This window comes from Diplotaxodon limnothrissa, unplaced genomic scaffold (assembly GCF_057381915.1).
Source record: "Diplotaxodon limnothrissa isolate DT_005_m unplaced genomic scaffold, D_limnothrissa_male_GT1.1 unmapped_scaffold_1, whole genome shotgun sequence".
In the NCBI taxonomy this organism is placed as follows: Eukaryota; Metazoa; Chordata; class Actinopteri; order Cichliformes; family Cichlidae; genus Diplotaxodon; species Diplotaxodon limnothrissa.
The window spans coordinates 402,371-423,501 of NW_028188555.1; the positions used below are offsets into that span (position 1 = coordinate 402,371).

Sequence of the window (21,131 nt, forward strand, 5' to 3'; positions counted from 1 at the left end):
TCTGAAATCCTGGAATCCAGCTGTGGAGAGGAGCGCCGGCGGCGTGGACGCAGTTTAGTAATCAGGGAACGGGAGAGGAGGGAAACACAGCTGGGACCAATTACACACACGAGACAGGAAACAGTAACACAGGACTGTCAAAGTAAAACAGGAAATATAACACAGAGTCCAAAGTAAGGAGACGTGGGACACAGTGAAGACACAGAAACAGAAACCAGAACTATAATCACAAAACAAACTCAGAAACATAAAGAGTGAATCAGCTGATTCAGTGTTTGTGACAAAAACATGGATCCTGGTTAATAACTTTTATTTGTTTGTTTCTGTATTATTTTGTGTATCGTTCTTATGAGCTGTTGTTTTTTCAGTGAAATATTATTTCATTGTTTTAAGCTTTTTGTTGACTTTGAAGTGCTTAAGTTGATATTTTTGAACATTTAATTTGTTCGATTATTGTCGAGTCGATAAAACTGTCAAACGCACAGCTGCTTCCAGCATGGCCGGAGGAGAGGTGGCCGAGCAGACGCACAACACACACAGCTCACAGGTTTGCATTTCTAGATATTGCAGATGTTGCAGAATTTGAGAGTAAAGAACTCAGAGATCCAGCGCTGTCTCCTGCCCCTTATTTATACACCACAACACAACGACAGGCGTAACTCACACAAACGGGTAACATGAGGCTCAGATGCTTTGGACGTGTTCACATATACTGGACACAGAATGATGAAGATGGAGCTGCAGGAAGGAGGAAAAGAGGAAAAACACAGAAAAGATTCACAGATGTGGTGAAAAAGGACACGACAGCTTCTGTTTGTTAGTTTGGTTTTTCTTTATTTGGTAAAGATTCAGAAATAAAGAGAAGATCACATGTTTGAATATTATATTAACGTTCTGTAATTACAACAAGTTGTAAAATCATTCCAGAGTGAGACAGAGACTGTGCAGAGACTGTAGAAGGACAGAGCAGCAGCAGAGCAGTCCAGATACACTGATGATCCTCTGTCAGATCCAGAGGGACACACAGGGCTGATGCTGGACTCTACATTGTGTCTGACAGTGGAGCTGTTCTCAGAGCAGTTCACTCTGCAGCACTGACAGTCATCTGCACTTCATTCCTCTGTCAGTCACTGCTGGATGAAGCTCTCCTCTCCACCTCCCAGTAACATGGCCCAGTCAGAGCGTCTCTACACACAAGCTGCTGCTGCTTCAACCTCTCTGGATCATCAGCACACAGCTGCTCCTCTCTCAGCACACACACCGTCCTGTTTATTGCCACGACATCCACCTGCAGAGAGAAGGAGGAAGAGCAGAGGAGATAAACGAGTGTTTCCAGAGACTCTTCATCAGCTGTCAGTCAGTGATGCAGCACATCCAGTATAAAGAGCAGCAGGGACGTCAGTGCTGGGACTGTACTAGGACTCATTGTTGCTTCACTTTTTCTAATCTTTGGATTTTTATTGAAGTTGCTGAAAATGTTTTTCCCTCCTAGTTTGAGTTTGGACTTTCATTCATTAGAAGAACCTTGGTGTGTCCACTCTGAGCTCTGTAGGAACCCCAACAACAAGCCCAACAATCCAGATGGACGGTTCCAGCTGTTAACTGGAGGAATTCCATCCAAACATCTGCTCTCACTAAATTCTTCCTCACCTACAGACTGTGTTCTTCACTGCTTTAAACTTGGAAATCAATGCAGTCATTGGTCTGCGTGCTGCTTTGTTCAGAGAGCTGATTGGCTGTTGACAGTGTTTGATCAGAGCGTGTCAGCCGTTACTATGGTGACCATAAAGGTGAGAAACAGGAAGTGTTTGTGTCCAATCCTGAAGCCTGTCACCGTTCTCCTCTCACAGCTTCACTGAGAAGCTGCAGCTTTACAGGAAACACTGGATCTTTGTTTCATACTGACTGTGTTTAGTACAACACTGCTGACAGCACCACCCACTCACTCCATCACTCTACTGACCTCAGAGTCTCCAGTCTGTAGTCTGGACTCTGCTGAAGATCAGACAGCTGCTTCACATCTGGATCCTTCAGGTTGTTGTAGTACAGCTCCAGCTCTCTCAGATGGGAGGGGTTGGACTTCAGTGCTGCTGCCAGATAATCACAGCTGATCTTTGACAAACCACAGCTCTTCAATCTGTATAAAGAATGAAAGATGTAAGTTTATTAGACAAAGAGCTTGAAATCATTCAGTGTTTCATCATCTGTTCAGAGCTGAAGAAGGTTCAGAATGTAGAAGTTTAGAAAATGGAAACTCCAAACAGCTGAAGCCAACAGGAAGCAGCTTCAAACAGGAAACTGTGCAGAGTTTCAGACTATATGTCCTGATGCAGCCAGTTGGATTTTGGAGATTTGAATCTCTGTTCTGTGACTAAGTCCTTGAATCATTTCTTCCAGTTGGTCCAACAAGACAGACTAAGTATTGGACATGTGTTGTGGCTCCATCAGGGGAGCTTCTAAATGTGATGTGATGGCCCCTCTGGGTCTGTCAGGTCACAGCACTGAAGAGAGCTCAAACTGGGCACACAGTTGTTCCAGTCTGGACCAAAGACTCTATACTGGGACTGAGGGACTGCTTTGACTGCACCCACTGGGACTTTTTAAAGGCTCATGTTCTCACTTAGATCATCGATTTCTACTGACATTTCTTTCTGGGAAAAATGGGGATTACTTTGCAAACAGGAAGTATTTTCCCCAATAAGCAGCCCTGGATTAGTAAATCACTCCAACATGTTCTCAGGCAGAAGAAGCTGTCTTGTTATGAGGGAGAGAAGAAAAAGATTGAGGCACAGAAACCTGTTGAAAGAGAGATAAAGCAGCTAAAATCAGGTGTAAAAGTAAAGCAGAGGATGAGCTGAATAAAGGACACTCAAGGCTGGCTTGGAAAGGAATGAAGTCCATGGTGGGGATGCAGAACAAGGAGCAAAGATGAATGTGATGCTGAATCAGCAGAAGACTTGGACTCATTTGATTCCAGCTTTGATATCATTGATTTCAATGAAGAGCTTTGTGATTGTAGCAAAGGGCTGGTAGCTCTGAGAGTCCCACTGATGAGGTGTTTGTGTGGAAATCTCTTAGTGGGACCAAAGAGAGAAAAAGCCCTGGTCCTGATGCTGTGGGAGGGAAATGATTGAAGTGTGCTGTGAGGAACTGACTGGGAGATTTTCACACATTTTCCAGTCCTCCTTGGAACAACAGGAAGTTCCCAGCATATGGAAACAAAGGTTAAGTGTCCTATGGCACTCAGTGATGATGGTGCTGTGGCCCCACCACCTCCACCTCTTTGTAAAGGAACTAACTGTAATCTGAAGCTTCAAATGGAACTAAGACTTCCTCCACTAGGTGGCAGTGTCTGATGAGAAAGTGTTAGTGGAGCTGGCCTGGAGTCAGAAACAGGAAGATGCAGGATTTGGGCTGAAATGGGCAAAAGTGGTTAGCACTAGTGCCTTAGAGCAAGAAGGTTGTAGGTTGAAGCTTGTTGGTCAGCTGGGCCTTTCTGTGGAGGTTGGATGTTCTCCCACAGTCCAATGAAATGCTGCTTAGGTTCATTGGTGCTTCTACATTGGCTGTAGGTGTGGATGTGAGGGAGTGCTTCTCTGTCGCTCTCTGTTGGCCCTGTGATGGACTGCTCACCTGTGCAGGTGGACCACGCCTCTTGCCCTATGACAGCTAGGGCACAGGCTGCAGCCCTGTGAGCCTAAGCTGAATAAACAGTTAGCAAAAATGATCCATAGATGGCCTGAAATCCCCCAGTTAGCAGTTTGGTAGATAGCTATGACATGCTAATCCCATCCAGCAGCTGTATTCTACCTGTAAGCTGATCCCTGCTGAGCCAAAGCACTTTTTCATATACAAATTACAACCTTTAATAGAAACCTATTGGTCAGCATCTTATTAGCCTGCTGTTAGCTTCATTCCACAGAAAACTGAGAGAAACTAACAGAGTTGATAAAGAATAAAGAGAAATGTGCTGATTTAAAGCCTTTGAAGTGCTTCAGATGATCTCTGTCCACTTCTGTCCACTCATTCATTCATGTAAGCTTTCTAATGCAGCTTTGATCTTCACAGTCTGCTTGATGAAACTCATTCTAAGCCTGAATGTCAGAGTGTTCCTCCTTCTCTTTCCCATCATTCATGCTGGCAGTGGAGGAGATTTGGATGTTGGACTGTGTTTTGGATGATGTGTGTATGTTTGTGTTGGACTGCTGTCTGTAAAGCAAACGCACATTTTGCTTTGGATTTCAGTGTCAGACAGACTTTAAGGTGCAATGAAGAGTTTGAGAGTTTCACAGTGAATTTTCCAGTGGAGGATTTTTCTTCTTCTTTGAAGGTTTGAAATGTGAACATTGTTCTGCTGCAGTCAATGGACTAAACCAGAGAAGAAGAAAACAGACTTTACCATGAAGATCCTCAGTGTGGATCAGTATAATATCAGCCTGATGTCTGCAGTTTAGTGTCAGCACAACTTTCACATCATATTCATCTCAGCACAACTAAAACATGCTGACTGACCTCAGAGTTTCAAGTTTACATCCTGGACTCTCCAGGAAACCACACAGATGCTTCACTCCTGGATACTGCAGCTTGTAGTTGAAGCTCAGGTCCAGCTCTCTCAGATGGGAGGGGTTGGACTTCAGTGCTGCTGCCAGATAATCACAGCTGATCTCTGACAAACCACAGTATTTCAATCTGTATAAAGAATGAAAGATGTAAGTTTATTAGACAAAGTGCTTGAAATCATTCAGTGTTTCATCATCTGTTCAGAGCTGAAGAAGGTTCAGAATGTAGAAGTTTAGAAAATGGAAACTCCAAACAGCTGAAGCCAACAGGAAGCAGCTTCAAACAAACACAACAAGAGAAAAAACTCTGAATGTTTCACATTAAAGTCGTACATTTCTCATAAAAACAGGACAAAGACTTGAAAAAGTCGTGTTTTTCCTTCCAGGAACCACATGGCTTCACTTTTAAAGGTGAAGTGTGACAGAAATGGACATATTTGAAGTCCAACACCTTTTTCCAGTCACATTGTTAAAGCAGACAAACTACAAGCTCATTTTCATTCCAACAAGTCATCTTCTGACCTGGACTAACAACACTGGTCTCTATGTGCAGCTGGCTGTGAGACCAGTGCTCAGGGAGCGTCTACAAAGTGCAACACTGAAAGAACATCACACACTCATTTGCTTCCAGCACTTTCACACAAACATCTACTGTCATTATTGTCACCAAACTCTGTGGATCCTTTATTGCAAATTCAAATGGGATCAAATGGTCAGACAAAAGAGGGTTATGAGGAAATATGATGAAATGTTGTGTATTAGCAGCAAGTTATTGAATCATTTTCCTCAGAAACCAAACAAACTGATTGACAAACATGTTTTTACAAACTCAGTGTTGGACTTGGATCAGCAGGATAAGCTGATGTTTAAAGGCATTTGAGTCTCGCTGTATGAGAGTCCAGTTCTTACTCAATATTTATGGATGATGTTCTTTCAGTGTTGCACTTTGTTTGGCACAAAATGAAATTATTTGGCCTCTCAGATGCTTTTAGAGATTCCCAAATGACTGATGATGACATCTCTGGGGTCTGATTGATAGAAAAAAAATCTCTTTGAGACCTTTTGTAACTGACAAACTCTTCATATGCTAACAACACTGAGTTGAATCTCCATGGCTGATAGTTGGAGCAGGCATCAGGAATACACATTGAAAAAGCAAGAGGAGAAATCACCAGAGTCTTATAATCACATTCTGTAACTAAAGGGAGACGTTTTTCTATACAAATATATGTTTTATGGACATTAGAAAAAAAGAGTATTGACGTGAAGCAGGATTATGAAATCTCCATACATCAGCCAGCCCATAATGATCAAGAAAGCTCTGAATGACGCATGCTGACTTTGGACTAAGTGTACTTTTGTGTGAACTGTGGTCCATAGCAGATAATGAGCAGTTTAGGTCTCCCTCAAAGATGATATTGTGTGATGACATATTGGGGAGCCGCGCAAAGACATTAGTGAAAAATCTGTGATCGTCCCAATTAGAGGCGTAGATATTTGCTAAGATCAAAGGAAAACCATAAACTATGTTTTCTGCACTTAAAATCCTGTAATTTTCTCATAAATCGACAGTGCGCCTTATGGATGAATTCTGGTTGTGCTTACTGACCTCGAACCGATTTTATGTGCTACACGGCGCTCAGAAACCTTTCAAAAGATGTTTTGGTACGACTTTGCTCAGCTACGAGGCCGCACCGCTTGATGGATTGTTGGAGCATTACAGCTACGAGGAGCCTCGCGGAGTGATACGTACTCTGCTTCAACGTAATATTACTGTATTGAGTGTGTATAAGGACCATAAATGGCACCTGTAAGAGACACGGTTACAAAGAGGGTTTCAAACTCCAGGCTGTCAGTCACGCAGTAGAACCTGGGAACAGAGCAGCTGCTTGTTATTATGCTCAGCGTCTGTTTACATTTTGACTGCACGATTGTGAGCTGTTTGTTATGCACAAAAACAACATTGTTTTCTTTTATTTATGGAGCATTATTATTTAATAAATGCTGATCATTTATTTCTGAGTAATTGTTTCATGTACATCTACGCTGTATGTTAATAAATGTGCCTGTGTGAGATTTGGGACACAGCTTTGACTAAGAACTCTCTTTTTGTTCGTACTTTCTGGCTTCAAAAATATCGAGATATATATCGTATATCGCCATCCAGCTAAAGAATATCGAGATATGAACTTTGGGTCATATCGCCCAGTCGTAATATTGCAATAGGTTGTCCGTTAAACTCAAGCGGGGCTTGGGCCCTGGCACGGCGTAGCCACACAATCCTGGTAGTAGTGACGCTCGGCTATGACGGCGTGCGGGTTACCAGCTGGCTTTCTCAGGATAGGGCTCCTGTGTGAGCGGTCGACAATAACGTCTTTATCCATACCCAGCACTTCACGTAGTAGCACGGATACGGCCGTGGAGGAGCTCGAGTCCAGGCCCTCTGGGATCCCTATGATGTGGATGTTAGCTCTCCGCTTCCTGCCTTCATCACATTTATCCTTCAGGTCAGACAGCTCCTCCTTCATACTCTCTACTGTAGACTGCAGGGTGGTCACCTCATCGCTCCACATTGACAGCCCATCCTCAGCTTCTTTCACTGTAACCTTTACTCCATCAACTTTGCCGCACGTCGCCGCCATGCTGTTAGCGATCTCATTTCTCAGTCCTTGCACGTCAGCCCTTATATTGTCAAAATCTTCTTTCAATGCATTTCTGACTTCTTCTTTTAACAGCGTACTAATGTCCTCTTTAATGGATTGAAGAAGCTCCAGTTTTAGAGCAGTAGGATCCACATCACGCGCGTCTGTTGAGTCTGCTCTTCAGCGGCCGTAGAGCTGGACGCTGCCCTTTGGCCATCATCGATACTCTCGCCCGAGATCGCACCGGGGCTAAAATATTCACCTGCTCAGCTGTTTTTGATCAGTTTGAGCCTGTGTGGTTTGATCAGGTGGAGGAACGATGTGATGCTATAAAGACATCATCTTGTCCAAATGAAGTTGTTCCAACACGTGTTTAAAAAGATTTTAAAGGTTGTTGGTTCCGACATCTTAGCGATTTTTAACAGCAGTCTTAGTTCAGGTGTTGTACAGCCTGTTTTAAACATGCTGTTGTACAGCCTGTACTAAAAACCTGATCTGGATCCTCTGTCTGCTCAAACGTCAGGCCTATTTCAAAGCTTCCCTTCCTGTCGAAGATTTTGTAAAAGATTATATTTGTTCAGCTGCAATCTGTTGTAAAGGTTTCAGGCTGGTTTTAAAGCTCTTCACAGCACTGAAACTGCACTTTGGAAAGTTCTTAATGATCTTTTATCAGCCACTGATCAGGAGACTCCGCTGTGCTTTTGGATCTGACCGCTGCCTTGACCACAGCATCTTGACCTCACCATTGGAGCATGGCGGCATCAAGGGCGCTCTATTAGACTGGTTCAGCTCTTTTATTAAATCGCATTATTACATTTGGGGCTTATATTTGACGGCAATTTGAAAAACAGCTGAGCTCAGTTGTACAGCGGTCTTTCTTCAAACTGAGGCTTTTATCTAAGGTGAGATCATTTATATCTTTTAAAAACCTTGAACGGGCGATCCACGTTTTCATGACGCCCCAGCTGGATTATTGTAACTCCTTATATGTTGGAGTTAGTGGGACCTGCCTGGCAAGACTGCAGCTGGTCCAGAAAGCTGCAGCTCGTCTTCTGACACAAGCTCAAAGACATTTATCGTCCCAACAACCACATATACGCTGGTCCCTCGCTGTAACACAGTTCACCTTTGGCGGCCTCGCTGTTTCGCTGATCTTTTTTGTGCAATTTTGCATGTTTTTGTTTTTTACAGCGCGTTGTGTTCTGCGTCCTGATTGGCTGTAGACCATCATCAGCCAATCTCGTGCCGTGTCTCCTGTACAGTACAGAATGTGTTCAAATTTACAGCAGTGTGACTCTGCAGTGCTGCACTGTATGTTTGTACATTTTGTCCCCAACAAACAACAATGATGACGAGACGTTTTGCACCTGTGGTAGCAGCCAAAGGCAGAGGAAGATGCTGACCATCATAGTTTCAACAAGGAGGCAAAAAGGTTGTAACTGTCCACAACAAGAACATCGTAAGGATGGAGTCAGCTTTGGCTTTGTGGCTCAGTGACCGCAGGAAAAAGAACATCGTGCTGGACACCAACATTATCTGCAGAAAAACTCAAAAGCTTTATGAAACTTTACCTGACAGCGAGGAGCCCAGGCCATGGACGAGTGCTCCTCACACAGAACCAAGCTCATTTAATGCCAGCAAAGGCTGATTTGACACGTTTCAGAAACACTTTGCTTTCACTCTTTAATAATGAACTTATTTTTCTATGAAGGTTTGAACTTTGTTTAAACAAGAGAGAAAAGTGTGAAAATGTTCATGCCTGTCTGAGAAAAGTGTAGAAAGTGTGCAGTGAGGGTTTAACTGCCTTAAAACTTCTATAATACTTGTAAAACATAAAGCTGCTACTTCATTCTGAGACTTATTTTTAGAACGTAACTCGATAAACGAGCGACCGCAGTAATGTATTGTGTTTATTTTGAAAACTCTCAACAGGATCTTCAGATTTATTTTGAAAGCTTTATCTGGAAAACACAAACACATAAGCAGGAAACAAAGAGCGTGATATGAAACGATAGACGTTTTCATATGGTCATCATATATACATCGTTCTATCGAACAGCCCCAGCTCCTGCTGTCAGTCTCTGTAAATCTGCTCTGAAAACACATTTGTATTCACTGGCTTTTAATACAGCATGAGAGTTATTTGATATTTGATGTGTGATATTAATATTAGGAGTTATTTTAATAGTTATTTTGGATTCTTGTACAGCACTGTGGTCAACGCTGCTGCTGTAATTAATGTGCTATAAACACATAAACAATCTGCAGTTAAACATCCAAAACTAAAGATGTGATCGCTGCCTTTAGAAAATGTGCTGATGCACAAGATATCAGCTCCATTAAGGTGGAATGTGGCCGTGTTAGAAACATGTTGGAAGAAGTTTGAAGCTGAAACTGTGAAGCTGAGAGTGAAAGAGCTCCAGCGTCTGTCACAGGAAACTTTCTTATTTCCACACTGATGAAAGCATCAAGCTTTGATTTCCTGCTGCTTTTATTGAGTCACACTGTGAAACTGAGCCACAGCTGAACCAGCATCCCTGTACAGCAGACACTTACAGCGCTTGGCTGCTTCCATTGGACCCTCTGCACAGAGCTTCAGTTTCCTCTTCTGGTCCCAAAGTGCAGAACAACAAGGTTTCAAACAGCTTCGTTCCAGCAGCATCAGCCACAGACATGCAGAGAGAATCCTTTGGTTGTGTTGTGTGTTTGCATATCTGCTGTGTTGCTTTGTGAGGATGGATCATCTCCTGCAGCTCCAGATAAACAAGCTGGACCTGAACCTGGTAGCTTCACTTAGAAGACACTTGTGACGGGAACGTGTGAGAAGTTTTGTGCAGACAAGTGTGGATTTAGAGTGTGGGACGAGCTCTCCACAGTCTTTGTGGAGATCCACATTCTGCATACTGCCTGTGAGAAGCTGCAGACATTTGTCCTCCAAATCCACTGAGCAGCTGCTCGTGGTGGTATTAGCTTCATGTGTGCGTGTTAGCATGAAGCCTCGGTCACACTCTGCTGTGGACACGGTCACGGACAGCTGGACGCCTGATGGACGAGTCGTCCTTCCTGTTAAACTTCTTTGAGCATGAGAATAGCATGAGAAGCTCAGTGGACACTGTTCAGGGTTTTAACTCTCGCTTTCACTTCAGCTTCACCAACAACAGCACAAGCAAGAGCAGCCCACTGCCTGCATGGCTGGGACAGCGCCCCCTGGTGACTGTAAACCACTACAACATGTAGACGGCCGTCTGCAGGCTGGATGTAGCACCACCGCAGAGACGTGCTGCAGCTCTGTTTAGTTACCCAGCTGACAGCAGAGGCTGTAGTTTACTGTTACCAACATGGAAAACTGAAGCTTCACCAGATGGAGCTACAGAGCTGGAGAACAAAGGAGACTGAGAGGCCAGAATGATGTGGGAGGAAACATCAAGAGCCTGTTTGAAAGGAGACACATGTGGATGCTGTGCCAGTCTGTGGTCTGTCAGAAGTCAGCTGAGTCACACTGCAAGAAGCTGCAGAATCTCAGAGGAGGAGATTTGGAAGTGTTTGTGGGACAAACTGGACTCAAAGAAAGAAGATGTTTGTGAAGTCTTTGGTGGAGGTGAGCAGTGTGAAGCAGAACACATGCAAATGAATCAGGAGGGAACAAACTGAGTGGGCGGAGCTGTCTGAGCCCCGCCCACACAGACACAGCTTCTCTCTGGAACTAAACGTCTGCTTCATCTCTGCCTCTTTTCTTCATCCTCCACCTCTCTTTTCTCTTCTTCAGTGTTCTGCAGCCACGGAGCCTCACAGCCATTAGCACGCCCATACCTGAGCAGCTAGCATTACCCAGCATGCCGTGCAGCAGTGTTAGTTTGTAAATGTGCAAGAATTCCTGCTCCAAACTGTTTCACAGAGTGCTGTGTGCCGTGAAATCTGCTTCATGTGTTTCTGTTTGATCCTCAGTGACTTTGACACAAAGGCCTCTGCTGTGATGATCACACCTCTGATCAAGTCTCACAGTGTCACAACTGATAAATGATCAGAGTTAGAATATTTCTGACTGTCTGCTGTGTGCCGTGACCTTTGACCTGCTAAAGACAGTCAGCTGTGGATTATTCATTGTTGTGTCTGATACTTAGAACTGTGAGGAAGAAGCTACACAGTTAATCAGGGTCCCCTCTCTCTGAATCAGGAAAGGTGGGCAGGCCGCGTGTGGGCCGCGGGCCATACGTTGAGTATCACTGTTTGAAATGTGAACATTGTTCTGCTGCAGTCAATGGACTAAACCAGAGAAGAAGAAAACAGACTTTACCATGAAGATCCTCAGTGTGGATCAGTATAATATCAGCCTGATGTCTGCAGTTTAGTGTCAGAACAACTTTCACATCATATTCATCTCAGCACAACTAAAACATGCTGACTGACCTCAGAGTTTCAAGTTTACATCCTGGACTCTCCAGGAAACCACACAGATGCTTCACTCCTGGATCCTGCAGCTTGTTGTTGATGCTCAGGTCCAGCTCTCTCAGATGGGAGGGGTTGGACTTCAGTGCTGCTGCCAGATAATCACAGCTGATCTCTGACAAACCACAGTCCTTCAATCTGTATAAAGAATGAAAGATGTAAGTTTATTAGACAAAGTGCTTGAAATCATTCAGTGTTTCATCATCTGTTCAGAGCTGAAGAAGGTTCAGAATGTAGAAGTTTAGAAAATGGAAACTCCAAATAGCTGAAGCCAACAGGAAGCAGCTTCAAACAAACACAACAAGAGAAAAAACTCTGAATGTTTCACATTAAAGTCGTACATTTCTCATAAAAACAGGACAAAGACTTGAAAAAGTCGTGTTTTTCCTTCCAGGAACCACATGGCTTCACTTTTAAAGGTGAAGTGTGACAGAAATGGACATATTTGAAGTCCAACACCTTTTTCCAGTCACATTATTAAAGCAGACAAACTACAAGCTCATTTTCATTCCAACAAGTCATCTTCTGACCTGGACTAACAACACTGGTCTCTATGTGCAGCTGGCTGTGAGACCAGTGCTCAGGGAGCGTCTACAAAGTGCAACACTGAAAGAACATCACACACTCATTTGCTTCCAGCACTTTCACACAAACATCTACTGTCATTATTGTCACCAAACTCTGTGGATCCTTTATTGCAAATTCAAATGGGATCAAATGGTCAGACAAAAGAGGGTTATGAGGAAATATGATGAAATGTTGTGTATTAGCAGCAAGTTATTGAATCATTTTCCTCAGAAACCAAACAAAATGATTGACAAACATGTTTTTACAAACTCAGTGTTGGACTTGGATCAGCAGGATAAGCTGATGTTTAAAGGCATTTGAGTCTCGCTGTATGAGAGTCCAGTTCTTACTCAATATTTATGGATGATGTTCTTTCAGTGTTGCACTTTGTAGACACTCCCTGAGCCTCACAGCCAGCTGCACATGGACCAGCTGACATTACCCAGCATTAAAGGCGGCTGTAAAAAATTAATGTTCCCATTTAAATGGTTTTAATTTGAATAAAACGATGTTGATTCATTCAATCCTGAATCGATGTTTAATATAAATGTATTTTGCCAGAATCTCAGGTTAAAGCTCACAAACTATTTCAACAAGCAGCAAACAGATAAAACAGTAAATGAGAGCAGCTAAACACACAAAGATGGAAACACAGAGCGTGGATCGTTCACTCGACGGCACGTACACGGACACGCCGTCGGGGCTGAAAGTGGACAGCTCACAGATCCTGAAGCTGCAGGTTTCATCTGTCTCCAACCAAAACTGAGTGAAGCAGCAGCAAAAGAAGATCCAAACTCTGCTTCACGTTTGATCAATATGCTCATGAATTCTCTCTGACTTTGGCTGTTCCTGCCTGCACAGCTCTCTCTCTCTCAGTGTACTCCAAGAACAGCTTCAAACATCTGTTTCTGCATCATTCACTGTTTATTAGCCACCAGTCTGCTGTTGTGTTCAGTGCTGTCGGCCTCTGACAGTAAAGCCTCATTTCTGCTGTTCCATGGAAACTTTTTAAAATGATGACAGATTACAAACTCTCAGCTGTGTCTGTAATCAAACCTCTGTAACTTTGCTTCACTTCAGCAGCATCAGCTCATGTTCACATGTTGCTTCATGGTTTGCTTCAGTTTTTGATCGACTGCAGAATATTTTGAAGGTTATCTGCTATAAAAAGCCAGAAGAGGAAAATCTGCTTCATGTGTTTCTGTTTGATCCTCAGTGACTTTGACACAAAGGCCTCTGCTGTGATGATCACACCTCTGATCAAGTCTCACAGTGTCACAACTGATAAATGATCAGAGTTAGAATATTTCTGACTGTCTGCTGTGTGCCGTGACCTTTGACCTGCTAAAGACAGTCAGCTGTGGATTATTCATTGTTGTGTCTGATACTTAGAACTGTGAGGAAGAAGCTACACAGTTAATCAGGGTCCCCTCTCTCTGAATCAGGAAAGGTGGGCAGGCCGCGTGTGGGCCGCGGGCCATACGTTGAGTATCACTGTTTGAAATGTGAACATTGTTCTGCTGCAGTCAATGGACTAAACCAGAGAAGAAGAAAACAGACTTTACCATGAAGATCCTCAGTGTGGATCAGTATAATATCAGCCTGATGTCTGCAGTTTAGTGTCAGCACAACTTTCACATCATATTCATCTCAGCACAACTAAAACATGCTGACTGACCTCAGAGTTTCAAATCGACATCGTGGATTCTCCAGCAAATCACACAGATGCTTCACTCCTGGATCCTGCAGGTTGCTGTAGGTTCCACTCAGGTCCACCTCTGTGGGATACGAGGGGTTGGACTTCAGTGCTGCTGCCAGATAATCACAGCTGATCTCTGACAAACCACAGCTCTTCAATCTGTATAAAGAATGAAAAATGTAAGTTTATTAGACAAAGTGCTTGAAATCATTCAGTGTTTCATCATCTGTTCAGAGCTGAAGAAGGTTCAGAATGTAGAAGTTTAGAAAATGGAAACTCCAAACAGCTGAAGCCAACAGGAAGCAGCTTCAAACAAACACAACAAGAGAAAAAACTCTGAATGTTTCACATTAAAGTCGTACATTTCTCATAAAAACAGGACAAAGACTTGAAAAAGTCGTGTGTTTCCTTCCAGGAACCACATGGCTTCACTTTTAAAGGTGAAGTGTGACAGAAATGGACATATTGAAATCAATGATATCAAAGCTGGAATCAAATGAGTCCAAGTCTTCTGCTGATTCAGCATCACATTCATCTTTGCTCCTTGTTCTGCATCCCCACCATAAATATAAAGAGGCAAAACTCACATTTTCCAAAATCCTCTTTAAGCTTCGACAATAAAGGAAGATAGTTTTATACAAGTCTTTGTGGTTTTCTTGTCACCCAGATGCCCGAGTACTTAAACTTGTTATAGCTGGGTTTAAAAGGGGCTAAAATACACAAAACTCCCCAGTTGTCGTACAGATAGACTTTGCCTCGCTCTTCCCAAAATTCACATTATATCCAGAAATTGTCCCAAATTCCTTAAGTATGCATTAAGGTGACCTTGAGGCTCTTAAAAGCGCCTATAAATAAAACGTATTATTATTATTATTCTAAGTCTATCCAAAAGTTTGTGGAGGCTGTTCGATGGGTTGGAAATAAATAAAATCATGTCGTCGGCATAAAGAGAGACTTCATGTTCGATACCCCCTCGATGTTTTCCCTCAACACCAACACATTGTCTCAGAGCAACAGCTAGCGGTTCAATGGCAAAAAGGAGACAGAGGGCATCCCTGTCCTGGAGGGCAGATTATTGTTAGTCCGGACGGCTGTTAGAGGGGAGCAATACAATACTTTTATCCAAGATACAAAATTAAAGACACATTTTTTAAGCGTATAAAAAAAAAACCCATCTCACCCGATCCAACGCCTTTTCTGCGTCAAGCCAAATGACAGTTTCCAATGTATCACCTTTAACATGGGTATAAATGATATTTAATAGAGCTCTAATGTTCAAAAAAGAGTGCCTAATAAAGCCCGTCTGGTGAAATAATGGAGGACAAATACTTGTGTAAGCGACGGGCCAACACTTGAGCCAGGATCTTGGTGTCTGTGTTGAACAAAGATATTAAACGACATGAACGACAATCTAAATGGTCTTTTTCCTGTTTTACAATTAAACACATCACTGCTTGATGCATTGTTGGAGGCAACGACTGTGAGAGGAAGGATTCTTCAAAAGTTGATTTTAACAGTGAATTCAGTCGGTCAGAAAACTTTATGAAAAAATCAGATGGATACCCGTCGGGGCAGCAGATTTTCCAGACTGCATGCTCCGTACGGCCGTTTCAATTTCAACATTAGAGACAGGTTCCTCCAGACTAGCGATCGCATCTTCTCCCAAGGAGGGAATATAAAACACCTTATTGAAATCATTGTGGATCTCAAGGATAGTTTGGTTGTCTGTAGACCTTATTCCCTGGTCATTGTAGATTTCAAGGATAGTTGGTTAGCTGTTCTTAGTCGTAGCTGGTGAGCTGATAACTCGCCTGTTTTTTCTCCATGTTCATAAGCGTAGCTGCAACTTTGACTAAGCTTGTTTTGTAGATATGAGATTGTATTCAGTTTGTCATTGTAACCGCTGTGTATATAATACAGGCTCAGGAGAGTGGCTGTACACAGCATGTAGTTTAGTCATTTCATCAGCTAACTGAGAGAGGCGCTCGGTCCCTATTTTATTCCAACCGCCCCCAACATGTCCGGCTGGATAACCACTGCTCATCTACCATCACAATGAACACCGGTGTACCACAAGGCTGTGTGATGAGCCCTTTCCTCTACTCCCTCTTCACCCACGACTGCAGACCTGCTGATGGTTCCAACACCATCATTAAGTTTGCAGATGACACCACGGTGATTGGCCTCATCAGTGACAACGATGAGGCCGCCTACAGGGAGGAAGTGGATCGTCTGGCTGAGTGGTGCGACAGAAACAACCTGCTGCTTAACACTGAGAAGACCAAGGAGCTCATCGTGGACTACAGGAGGAATGCTGACCCACATCCACCCATCCACATTAAGGGGACAGCTGTGGAGCGTGTGAGCAGCTTCAAGTTCCTGGGAGTCCACATCTCCGAGGATCTCATCTGGACGACCAACTGCTCCAAGCTGGTCAAGAAGGCTCACCAGCGCCTCTTCTTCTTGAGGACTCTGAGGAAGAACCACCTGTCCTCAGACATCCTGGTGAACTTCTATCGTTGCACCATCGAGAGCATCCTGACCAACTGTATAACAGTCTGGTACGGGAACTGCTCTGCCTCGGACCGGAAGGCGTTGCAGAGGGTCGTGAAAACTGCCCAGCACATCCCCGGAGCACCACTTCCTGCCATAAAGGACATCTACAGGAAGCGGTGTCTGAAAAGGGCTGGGAAAATCATCAAAGACCCCAGTCACCCATCACATGGACTCTTCACCCTCCTGCCCTCCGGGAGGCGCTACAGGAGCCTCCGGACTAAGACCACCAGGTACCGGAACAGCTTCTTCCCCACAGCTGTCAGACTCCTGAACTCTGCCTCCTGACATCTGACCCACGTTAAACTCATGGACTGAACATACACACACCCACAATGGACAACTGTACCCTCAAACACAATAATAACATGGACTGAATCACCACTCACAACCACCAGCACTTTATATAGCCTCTGTAGAAACTATCTGCATATCTCACTTATCTTAACTGCACTAGCTCTGTGTAAATAATCATTCTGTACATTCGATAATCTTTAATCCTACAACTGTTTACAACTTGCATAGTTCCCATTTCTGTATAGCTGTATATCTCAGATTTCTGTAAAGTTATTTATTTCATATTCTGTATAGTTTTTCATATTTATATCCTGTTCATATTCTGTACATAGCTCGTACTCACTACAGCCTGTACATACTTATAGTTATAGAATATTCACAACATACTTCATACCGTGTACATTATAACATACCATAATAGACCCATTTCTGTAATATACTCACATATCTATATTATTGCTAATATATATTGTAATATATCTATGTCACTAAAGCACTTCTGGATGGTTGCAAACTGCATTTCGTTGCCCTGTACCTGTGCATGTGCAATGACAATAAAGTTGAATTCTATTCTAATTCTATTCTATTCAATTCTGTTTGGCACAAAATGAAATTATTTGGCCTCTCAGATGCTTTTAGAGATTCCCAAATGACTGATGATGACATCTCTGGGGTCTGATTGATAGAAAAAAAATCTCTTTGAGACCTTTTGTAACTGACAAACTCTTCATCTGCTAACAACACTGAGTTGAATCTCCATGGCTGATAGTTGGAGCAGGCATCAGGAATACACATTGAAAAAACAAGAGGAGAAATCACCAGAGTCTTATAATCACATTCTGTAACTAAAGGGAGACGTTTTTCTATACAAATATATGTTTTATGGACATTAGAAAAAAAAAGAGTATTGATGTGAAGCAGGATTATGAAATCTCCATACATCAGCCAGCCCATAATGATCAAGAAAGCTCTGAATGACGCATGCTGAGTTTGGACTAAGTGTACTTTTGTGTGAACTGTGGTCCATAGCAGATAATGAGCAGTTTAGGTCTCCCTCAAAGATGATATTGTGTGATGACTTATTGGGGAGCTGCGCAAAGACATTAGTGAAAAATCTGTGATCGTCCCAATTAGAGGCGTAGATATTTGCTAAGATCAAAGGAAAACCATAAACTATATTTTCTGCACTTAAAATCCTGTAATTTTCTCATAAATCGACAGTGCGCCTCATGGATGAATTCTGGTTGTGCTTACTGACCTCGAACCGATTTTATGTGGTACACGGCGCTCAGAAACCTTTCAAAAGATGTTTTGGTACGACTTTGCTCAGCTACGAGGCCGCACCGCTTGATGGATTGTTGGAGCATTACAGCTACGAGGAGCCTCGCGGAGTGATACGTACTCTGCTTCAACGTAATATTACTGTATTGAGTGTGTATAAGGACCATAAATGGCACCTGTTACATTCGCGCTGTCTTCTCTGCATCTTTCCCCTTTTCCTCTGGTAGAGTCGGACTCATCCAGAGGAAACATTCCTGTTTACCCTCAACTTTCTCAAGATGTTTGTCCACTCCTGACTCGGTTACAAAGAGGATTTCAAACTCCAGGCTGTCAGTCACGCAGTAGAACCTGGGAACAGAGCAGCTGCTTGTTATTATGCTCAGCGTCTGTTTACATTTTGACTGCACGATTGTGAGCTTTTTGTTATGCACAAAAACAACAGTTTTCTTTTATTTATGGAGCATTATTATTTAATAAATGCTGATCATTTATTTCTGAGTAATTGTTTCATGTACATCTACGCTGTATGTTAATAAATGTGCCTGTGTGAGATTTGGGACACAGCTTTGACTAAGAACTCTCTTTTTGTTCGTACTTTCTGGCTTTAAAAATATCGAGATATATATCGTATATCGCCACCCAGCTAAAGAATATCGAGATATGAATTTAGGGTCATATCGCCCAGTCGTAATATTGCAATAGGTTGTCCGTTAAACTCAAGCGGGGCTTGGGCCCTGGCACGGCGTAGCCACACAATCCTGGTAGTAGTGACGCTCGGCTATGACGGCGTGCGGGTTACCAGCTGGCTTTCTCAGGATAGGGCTCCTGTGTGAGCGGTCGACAATAACGTCTTTATCCATACCCAGCACTTCACGTAGTAGCACGGATACGGCCGTGGAGGAGCTCGAGTCCAGGCCCTCTGGGATCCCTATGATGTGGATGTTAGCTCTCCGCTTCCTGCCTTCATCACATTTATCCTTCAGGTCAGACAGCTCCTCCTTCATACTCTCTACTGTAGACTGCAGGGTGGTCACCTCATCGCTCCACATTGACACCCCATCCTCAGCTTCTTTCACTCTAACCTTTACTCCATCAACTTCGCCGCACGTCGTGTGAGTGTAAACCACTACAACATGTAGACGGCCGTCTGCAGGCTGGATGTAGCACCACCGCAGAGACGTGCTGCAGCTCTGTTTAGTTACCCAGCTGACAGCAGAGGCTGTAGTTTACTGTTACCAACATGGAAAACTGAAGCTTCACCAGCTGGAGCTACAGAGCTGGAGAACAAAGGAGACTGAGAGGCCAGAATGATGTGGGAGGAAACATCAAGAGCCTGTTTGAAAGGAGACACATGTGGATGCTGTGCCAGTCTGTGGTCTGTCAGAAGTCAGCTGAGTCACACTGCAAGAAGCTGCAGAATCTCAGAGGAGGAGATTTGGAAGTGTTTGTGGGACAAACTGGACTCAAAGAAAGAAGATGTTTGTGAAGTCTTTGGTGGAGGTGAGCAGTGTGAAGCAGAACACATGCAGATGAATCAGGAGGGAACAAACTGAGTGGGCGGAGCTGTCTGAGCCCCGCCCACACAAACACAGCTCTCTGAATCAGTAAAGGTGGGCAGGCCGCGTGTGGGCCGCGGGCCATACGTTGAGTATCACTGTTTGAAATGTGAACATTGTTCTGCTGCAGTCAATGGACTAAACCAGAGAAGAAGAAAACAGACTTTACCATGAAGATCCTCAGTGTTGTAGTTGTCGCTCAGGTCCAGCTCTCTCAGATGGGAGGGGTTGGACTTTAGTGCTGCTGTCAGATAATCACAGCTGATCTCTGACAAACCACAGCTCTTCAATCTGTATAAAGAATGAAAGATGTAAGTTTATTAGACAAAGTGCTTGAAATCATTCAGTGTTTCATCATCTGTTCAGAGCTGAAGAAGGTTCAGAATGTAGAAGTTTAGAAAATGGAAACTCCAAACAGCTGAAGCCAACAGGAAGCAGCTTCAAACAAACACAACAAGAGAAAAAACTCTGAATGTTTCACATTAAAGTCGTACATTTCTCATAAAAACAGGACAAAGACTTGAAAAAGTCGTGTTTTTCCTTCCAGGAACCACATGGCTTCACTTTTAAAGGTGAAGTGTGACAGAAATGGACATATTTGAAGTCCAACACCTTTTTCCAGTCACATTATTAAAGCAGACAAACTACAAGCTCATTTTCATTCCAACAAGTCATCTTCTGACCTGGACTAACAACACTGGTCTCTATGTGCAGCTGGCTGTGAGACCAGTGCTCAGGGAGCGTCTACAAAGTGCAACACTGAAAGAACATCACACACTCATTTGCTTCCAGCACTTTCACACAAACATCTGTCATTATTGTCACCACACTCTGTGGATCCTTTATTGCAAATTCAAATGGGATCAAATGGTCAGACAAAAGAGGGTTATGAGGAAATATGATGAAATGTTGTGTATTAGCAGCAAGTTATTGAATCATTTTCCTCAGAAACCAAACAAAATGATTGACAAACATGTTTTTACAAACTCAGTGTTGGACTTGGATCAGCAGGATAAGCTGATGTTTAAAGGCATTTGAGTCTCGCTGTATGAGAGTCCAGTTCTTACTCAATATTTATGGATGATGTTCTTTCAGTGTTGCACTTTGTAGACGCTCCCTGAGCCTCACAGCCAGCTGCACATGGACCAGCTGACATTACCCAGCATTAGAGGCGGCTGTAAAAAATTCATGTTCCCATTTAAATGGTTTTAATTTGAATAAAACGATGTTGATTCATTCAATTCTGAATCGATGTTTAATATAAATGTATTTTGCCAGAATCTCAGGTTAAAGCTCACAAACTATTTCAACAAGCAGCAAACAGATAAAACAGTAAATGAGAGCAGCTAAACACACAAAGATGGAAACACAGAGCGTGGATCGTTCACTCGACGGCACGTACACGGACACGCCGTCGGGGCTGAAAGTGGACAGCTCACAGATCCTGAAGCTGCAGGTTTCATCTGTCTCCAACCAAAACTGAGTGAAGCAGCAGCAAAAGAAGATCCAAACTCTGCTTCACGTTTGATCA

At 43.2% G+C, this 21,131-nt stretch overlaps 2 protein-coding genes across 4 annotated transcripts in view; both read right to left on the bottom strand.

Moving 5' to 3' along the window:
- Positions 1–1,242: 1,242 nt before the first annotated feature.
- The window catches only part of LOC146606957 (ribonuclease inhibitor-like), a 100,136-nt gene continuing 80,247 nt past the window's right edge, over positions 1,243–21,131 (bottom strand). Inside the window, exon 4 of the mRNA XM_085349139.1 lies at positions 1,243–1,288. Coding sequence (XP_085205265.1) covers positions 1,270–1,288 — 19 coding nt within the window. The 3' untranslated portion in view covers positions 1,243–1,269. The remainder of the gene's footprint in view (positions 1,289–21,131) is intronic.
- The window catches only part of LOC146606958 (protein NLRC3-like), a 38,297-nt gene continuing 28,755 nt past the window's right edge, over positions 11,590–21,131 (bottom strand). For all 3 annotated transcript variants that reach the window (XM_085349107.1, XM_085349106.1, XM_085349105.1), the window contains one exon: positions 11,590–11,785. In XM_085349107.1, the coding sequence (XP_085205233.1) occupies positions 11,590–11,785 (196 nt within the window). The remainder of the gene's footprint in view (positions 11,786–21,131) is intronic.